Source organism: Choristoneura fumiferana, chromosome 11, assembly GCF_025370935.1.
Source record: "Choristoneura fumiferana chromosome 11, NRCan_CFum_1, whole genome shotgun sequence".
In the NCBI taxonomy this organism is placed as follows: Eukaryota; Metazoa; Arthropoda; class Insecta; order Lepidoptera; family Tortricidae; genus Choristoneura; species Choristoneura fumiferana.
In genome coordinates this window covers 11,474,533-11,482,206 of record NC_133482.1, presented here as the reverse complement: position 1 = coordinate 11,482,206, position 7,674 = coordinate 11,474,533, and the positions used below count along the sequence as shown (strand labels likewise).

The 7,674-nt window shown below is 34.9% G+C and overlaps 1 protein-coding gene across 1 annotated transcript; it reads left to right on the top strand.

Annotated features, from left to right (window-relative positions):
• Positions 1-9: 9 nt before the first annotated feature.
• Positions 10-6,599, top strand: LOC141432791 (uncharacterized). Its single transcript, XM_074094553.1, has 3 exons — positions 10-2,764; positions 2,967-3,161; positions 4,532-6,599. The coding sequence occupies exons 1-3, from the start codon at positions 200-202 to the stop codon at positions 4,610-4,612; spliced, it is 2,841 nt and encodes a 946-aa protein (XP_073950654.1). The 5' UTR covers positions 10-199; the 3' UTR covers positions 4,613-6,599.
• Positions 6,600-7,674: the final 1,075 nt, after the last annotated feature.

The following is a 7,674-nucleotide window of genomic DNA, read 5'->3' as shown; positions in this document are numbered from 1 at the left end:
TAGCGACAAGCCAGTAGAACTGTCAAAAGTTAGAAAAACGAGCGAAAACTGTAAAATTATTTACGTTCGTGTTTCATCTCATAACAATCACGTATTTTTTTCACTAATTGCCATCGATATATCCCTTAAATCATACAATCTAATGTTTACATCATTACTTATTCGATGTAAATGAGCAAAGTGATTCATATACGCCATAATGCCACCTAGAACGCGCGGAGTAAAGGCATCGAAAACATCAAAAGAAAATATCAATATCATTACCAAAAACAAAGTAAAAACTGCGAAACCAGTTCGAAAACCTCTAGCGGACAAAACTAATTCGGCGTCTGACGAAAATGCTTCACCAGAACCAGTTAAAAAGGTTATACAAAAAAGTACGAAGTCGTCGAGAAAAGTCGTGCCTAATGACGAAAATGCTTCACCAGAACCAGTTAAAAAGGTTATTCAAAAAAATACGAAGTCCTCGAGAAAAATTGTGCCTGATGTGATTGATGAAGAAAGACCACGTCGAAACAGGCGTTTACCGACCAGATATGTGGAAAACCTGGTATTGAACAACTTGTCAAACAGCAAAGAGAGTGCAATATCGCCCAGTAAACTTAATGCTAAATCTCCAGTTAAAAACTCTTCTAAGGTAGAATCTCCATTTAAATCCCCTATCAATTTAGACAACAGTTTGCTGGCAAATCGTCCACGAAGGGTCAGCCGACTACCTTCAAAATTTGACGACCAGTCCGAGAGCCCTAACAAGGCTACAATTCAACCATGCCATACAAGCACACCATTGGTGCCAAAATCGAAAAATCTGCTTAATAATGTGCCAAGAACATTAAGTGATAAACAAAAAGGTATATTGGATAACGAGTTATTACAGAAAGAAATGCCACAGAAAATATTGCAACAGAAAGTTACTCCCCAAAAAGTAATAGCACAAAAAGCTAAGCAACTGAAAGTTACACCTCAGAAACAAACAAAAGTTGTGCCCCAGAAAGTTATATCACAAAATAACAAGCAAATGAATGAATCCCCACAAAACACTAAACATGCACAAACAAAACTGGTTCAAAAGAAACTCTCTGACATTGTCAAAGATAATACTCATGCGAACATTGACACAAAAAGAACAAGACGAGTAAGAAAACCTGTTGAGTACAAAGAAGTAACATTAAGTCCCAAATTAAAAAGTCCAGAGACTACCAAACCCAGTAATAACAATGGTAAAAAAATATTGAAAGCAAGTTCCTCTTTTAGAGTCCTTGAAGATAAAAAAGAAAATAATAGAGATAACCTAGATGTCTATGAATTCACATTTGACCCAACTCAAGAGCCTCCACCACAAAAGAAAAAAAAGAAGAAAGTAACCAACAGAAAACAAGCAAAGCCAAAAACAAGAGTTTACAACAATAATTATGAAAAAAATTTGGCAAGAGCACTGGCAGACTTGAAGAATACTGTTAATAAGAAAACAGAAAAAGGTGGCATTCCTTCTAGTGCTGCTAATAATAATGCTCAACAAGTGGCTATTACTCAACCACCTGTGCCTAATCAATCAGGTGTTGTAATTTGTACAACTGCCCAAATACACAACAATCCTGACAATAATAATACAGTAAAAAGCAAAGTGGTAACTAAAAATCATGCTTCCATTCGTGTTGAGGATATTGCTGCTGATTTTGAGGCTACTATTGACCATCATGATGATATAAACTACTCACCTGTTAATTCACCCCATTGTAATGACATAGAACCAAACAATACAGGTAATGTGACTCCAGACAGAGAAGCTATTATTAGATTTGATGATCCTCTAAATTTACGCAATGAGCTTAGCTTCTTTGATGAGCAACCAGTAGCAAGCAGTAGTATGAATATGTCCACAAGAAATCCCACAGCAACACCGTGGCGTGTGGAATTTGAAAACTTGCCAATTAAATGGCAGGCCAATACATATGTCAAACCAGACATGACACCTGCTTTGGAGAGCTCTTATATAAACCAATTTGATGATGGTAAGAAGAAACATGTTTACACAAACATGATTGCACAGGAAAATGATGTATTGCCAGATATTATAGAGAATGAGGCGCCAAAATTAAAGCAAACAAGCATCATATCTTTTATTAAAGAAGTCATAGAAAGAAGTGCCAGTAAAAAAAAGAAATTAAAGGAGACTCCAAAAAAAGCAAATTCTTTGTTTGATGATCCTAATACTTCTGTAAATACTGTTGGCAACAAAACACCAAGTAAAGATAAATCTGACTCCTCTGAACAAATCACTAGTAAGGAAAATGAAACCAGTGCAGAATTAAACAAAGTACATAAGCGTAAAAATGATGGTGATATAAATCCAACACCAGCGAAAGTATCTCGCAAAGATAAAGAGAATACATTATTTGGTTTTGATGACAGTGAAAACCAACAAGAAAACATGTCACCAGTTGAAATTGTAAATAAAAATAGATTACGGAACTTGAGGAGTCGGTCAGGAGCTGTGCTCAAAGAATTAAATAAACAGACTGGTCCTATGAGAGTTGACTTACCTGCTGCCATGAAAACTAAAATGGCACCAAGTTCGGATGTTGTGGAAAAGATTTTTGATCAGATGAAATCTGCTACTGATGCTCCAGTGTTATTAGATGCACAAGAAGATGGAGTAGAAACTACAAATGTAGCAGATATGCCTGTTGAAAGGGCATCCATAGATGACGACAGCCAGTCTGTACATTTGTTTGAAGACATTGAATTAGTTCATCATGTAAAGGTAATTCTTTTATTTTTTTAGCTAATTTTCAATTGAGCTTTTTTTTAACTAAATGTGTTGAGTTTTCTGCCAACTGCATTTTATCTTTTATTGATGATTTTAAAATTAATTTGGACGTAAAGTAATAAAAAATATTATAAAGCAAATCCCAACAAAGCAAAAGTTTTTTCTTAAAATATAACCATATTTTTATGTTTTCCAGCCAACTCGCAAAAGCTATGGTAAATCAAAGAAGGTCACATTCCGTCAACACTCTTCAGACAGTGAGGAACGTGGGGAAGTTGCCCGTAACTTGTCAAGTGATGAAGAGGACTTGAGCTTCCATCTGCCTGAAGTCAAGACCAAGAGAGCAACTAAAAAGAAGAAGACTAAGAAACAGTTGCTGTCCAAGAAAGAGGTATGGGCTTTTTGTTTGTAAAGGACAACATTAGTACAGTTGGATTTTTTTAATAGGTTGTTAATTTTTTAAACTAACAGGAAAATATCTTGTGGTGGTATTGTCTAAAGCTTTACGCTCTGGCGCTCGCGAACTTATTCACTATCTCTTCTTATCCTCATCCCACAACATGTGACAGAAAGAAGTGGTGAAAACAATAGTAATTCAGAATGTGCGAGAGAATAAGGCCTTCAGTTTGTCTATTAGCCTATCTATTTCCAGAAAGTCAAAAGGCCCATGGTGGCACTTTTAATTTTATTATCAAATACAATATCTATTTGCCCAAAAGAGTAATGTGACTGACTAACAGACAGCGCACGGCCTAAATCACGATCGGGAGATTTAAAAAGAACAACACAATTTTTTTATTTTTCCACGGGAGCAGATTTGCGGGCAAAAGCTTGTTCAATATAACCTGTGATAACAGCCCGGGAATAAATATGAACAGATGGCTGATAAACAAAATATCGCTAAATGGTGTTAGTATCGTGTTTCTGACATTTGTGTCAGGTTTAGGATTGGTCCATTTAGTTAAATAAACCAGTCTCAGACTCTCAAACATGATACTAACGCCATCTAATGATTTCACGTGTCGAAAATCCCTCTTTTTATAGGTGTCACCTCTCCTTTGTCTATAATTTGCACTGAAGGGCGGCTACCACTCGGATCCGATTCGGGATTTCGAACGCAGTAAATCCATACAAATCTATGGACCTACCTACCACCACAGCTACCACTTATTTTTTTATGTACCTTGTTTCATTTTTCACAGTTTTGTGAACTAATTTTTTATTTTGTTTAATTTTATTGCCTTGACATTTTAATTATTTTATTGTTTGTTTAATTGATTGTTCATATACATACCTATTTCACAAATTTGACATAGATTTATATTCTTGTTTTTTACCTTTAATTATTATTCTTTAATTTCACTAATTTGACATTGTAAATTCTATTTTTATTTTTTGTATACATTGGACGATCCTTTTGTGAATTTCTTATACTCGTAATTACCTGACATGCGTTATTAATGTATTTTTTCAAAAGGTAATTTTATTTATTTTTATTTTATTTATTTTTATTTTATTTATTTTATGTAATAAATAAATCTAATCTAGATAGATATCTAATCATACAAACAGTAGTTTTCCGTCCGAAGTTTTCTCCAATTCGGAATTCTGCATGCTGGCCTGTGCATACAGAATTGAAATAGACGTATGTGTGATGTATATCGGAATTCCGAGTGTATATGGCCACCCGATAGGAGACAAAAAAAAACAATATGATAGGTAATTCATTCATTATATTTAATTGTTATTTCGTAATTTCAGAAAGCGGAGGTAGACGCATGGGCAGCTTGCTTCAACTCGATGTGTGAAGATATTGAAGAATTCGACCTGGTGGTTGAATAACAACATAAATCAAGTTTATTTTAGTTTACGTGTAATATAATCAGGTGATAATATATCACGCCATCATGATTTAGGCCTTAGTTTAAACCATAATCAAGAGATTTTATTTTTATGTGGCCATATTTAATATTTGCCATTCTGAGTACAAAACTCGTCACAATTTTTTTTACATGACATTTAATGGATTATGTATAATTTTATTGAATTTCTGCATTTAGAATTTAAAAAAATGATAATGTTAAGTTTATTTTAAGTCAAATCTTAATATAAGTGAGTGTGAAGTGTGATTGTTTTTAATATAATTTAATTATGTTTGATGAATGCAGGATTCTCAATTTTGAATTTTGGTCTTAATTCTCAATTTTGCAGGTTAGTTAAGCTGACATTAGATCTGTATTGATCGTTATTGTTAATATTTCGATTGTTTATCGTTAAGAAATCGCCGGCTCGAAGTTAAAAATTTACTTTTTACGGTATTATTCATCCCAGGTAGCATTTAGAAGAAGAAAAAAATTGTATTTTAATGTTGAACTTTTTCATCTCATTGTGGTAATAAATGTTAAGCGCTTTGGCTAATTTATGCGTAAATATGTACAGGCACAACTACCTCAACGATTCATCATCATCATTATGATATCGGCTGTAGGACGTCCACTGTTGAACAGGCCTCCCTCTTACATAGGCCTCCCCCATCTCAACAATTACCTACATAAAATATAAGCTTAATCATTAATTGTTTGTCATTTGTACGGGCAAGGACTTTAATTCATGATTTTTTAAAGGAAGAGTCATTACGATTTTCCTTGTTATTAATGTGATGACGTTTACTGTGAAATGGTTCCATGGTGGCTCATGAATGAAAGTCCTTGGCAGTACTAACGATCCGCACCGGCTCCGCGCTGGTGCGAATTTGAAAAAGTAGAGGCAAAAATCGTCAAAGGCGACACCTTCACATTTTTAACTCCCTTTCTCCAAAACTATACACGTGTGAAGCCGAGACGAGTCGCTCGTTATAGTGTATGTCAAGGAAACTGCTTTGTGCTACCAATGCCGAGTTGACATCCCATACATTTCCCTAAGAAATCATAGCGAACTTGTTTATGAAAAGGTTTCACCCTGATTGGTCATTCAGTTTCTTCTACTGTATGTATACCTTCGTGCAAAAATCTGTACAGTACCATTATCTCCACATTGACACTCGGTAATTCTAGAATGATTGAAATCAAGATTTGGTCATGGCCGCGACAACGTCTAATCCGGCTTTGTATATTAGACAAAACAAAACAAATAGTAATTTGTTTGTAATTTATCTTTACGATTTAAACCGAGATATCCCGAGTGTCAAAATGGAAGTTATCGTAGGGTAAATGTGAAAACTGCATCAAAATCCTTTCCGTGTTTTAAAATATCTGTCTTCATACAGACAGTGGAAAGCGACTTTGTTGTATACTATATAGAGATTCGATAAGAAAGAATCGTTCGAAATATAAATAAAATACTGTAATACAAACAACATCTCTAAATACACAAGGAAGCAGAGATTTGCAACCTACCTCGGCCGTTTCATTACTATAAGAACTATTGTATATCGGAAAAGTAATGAACAGTGCATACATTTTTCACCTTACGCTTATATGACGGTGGCGAAACGGCCAGTACGTGTATTATTTTGACTCAAAGTGTAGAGTTTGTGATTACGGCTTGTAGAGTTAGAAGCTTGGTGAAAATATCGAAACATGAACTCTAATACCTTAATAATAGAGTGTATGTGCCGATATTTTTGACCACCTTGGCCGCTCCGAAATATCTGATGGCGAGTGTACATGAGATCTGATAACTTTTTGACAGTGCGGGCCACATGGTAATCGCACAGACCTTATATCGAGATAGACGAAAAGAGCGCTTCAAACTGTATGAGAACCTAGCGTGTCGAATTTTTCGTACCTACGATGACGTCACGAGCGAGATTTAGGGGCTGTTTCACCATCTATTGCATTAACCGCAAGTTAACACTAATCAAATGTGATAGGATGAAACCAAGACCGCACTTAGTCATGGGAAATACAAGACCGGAGTATCGCGCATTCAAAACCGCACGCGGTCAACCGATACAAAGGCGTGCCGCCGCGACTCGAGCCGCGGCTTTTTCAAAGCGTATCGCGCATTCGGTCAAAACTTTGCGCGGTCGGTCAAAACTTTGAACGTGGATCAAATTTTTTACACGCAAGGTAGGTAAACTCTTACGGTCTATCTCGATATAAGGTCTGTGGGTAATCGTCTTGGCAACATTTTACATTATTTGTTTTTGGTGGATTTAACAATTTACTCTAAGAGGCTGATTCACCACCCATTTGATAAATTTTATTTGAAGAATAAATGTGATGCCATCTCCGTCTATTCGAACCAAAGCAAACAGAGACGGCATCACATTTATCCGTCAGATAAATTTAATCAATGGATGGTGAAACTGGGGGTAAATCGTTAAAGTTGCTTTCGAGGTCTTAAAACATCTCTAGCTCTACATATTATAAAAGAAAGTAGCCATTCGCGTCTGTCTGTCTGTTCATCAGCTAACTCCAAACTTTTAATGTTTACATGGAAGGTTTTTATATACTTATCTAGTGATTAATGTTAGAGTAGTCCGATTTAGACAAAAAAAAAAACCATCGTATTTTGTCGGAAAAGTTAGTATTTACCTTGCTTTCTCAACTAGCCTACTAAAATTTACTGAAGCTAATTGCATAATTATAATGTTGTGTTATGAACAATCTACAAACAGACAAATAATATTTCATGAGTTCAAAAGTCGACCAAAAATTTTGGTCTAACGAAATATTTTTGACCACCTAGGTATGTATTGAATAAGTTGACAGTTTTCTAAAAAATATATTATTTAAGTATACCTACAGTTAATTTCTTTTATACTATAAACGCATTGTATGCGTTATAGACAGTTAAGGGATACTACCGATTATTTTTTAATTTAAAACACTGAGACAAATAATTGTATATACTTTTTGTAGCAATAAAATATTTAATAATAGGCAATGCATTTTTTTGTG

Bases quoted from the DNA above. Each gene is read 5' to 3' on its own strand.
- LOC141432791 (XM_074094553.1), top strand. From the start codon at position 200: ATGCCACCTAGAACGCGCGGAGTAAAGGCATCGAAAACATCAAAAGAA. The intron at 2,765-2,966 runs GTAATTCTTTTA...TATGTTTTCCAG, and splicing joins AATTAGTTCATCATGTAAAG to CCAACTCGCAAAAGCTATGG. The intron at 3,162-4,531 runs GTATGGGCTTTT...TCGTAATTTCAG, and splicing joins AGTTGCTGTCCAAGAAAGAG to AAAGCGGAGGTAGACGCATG.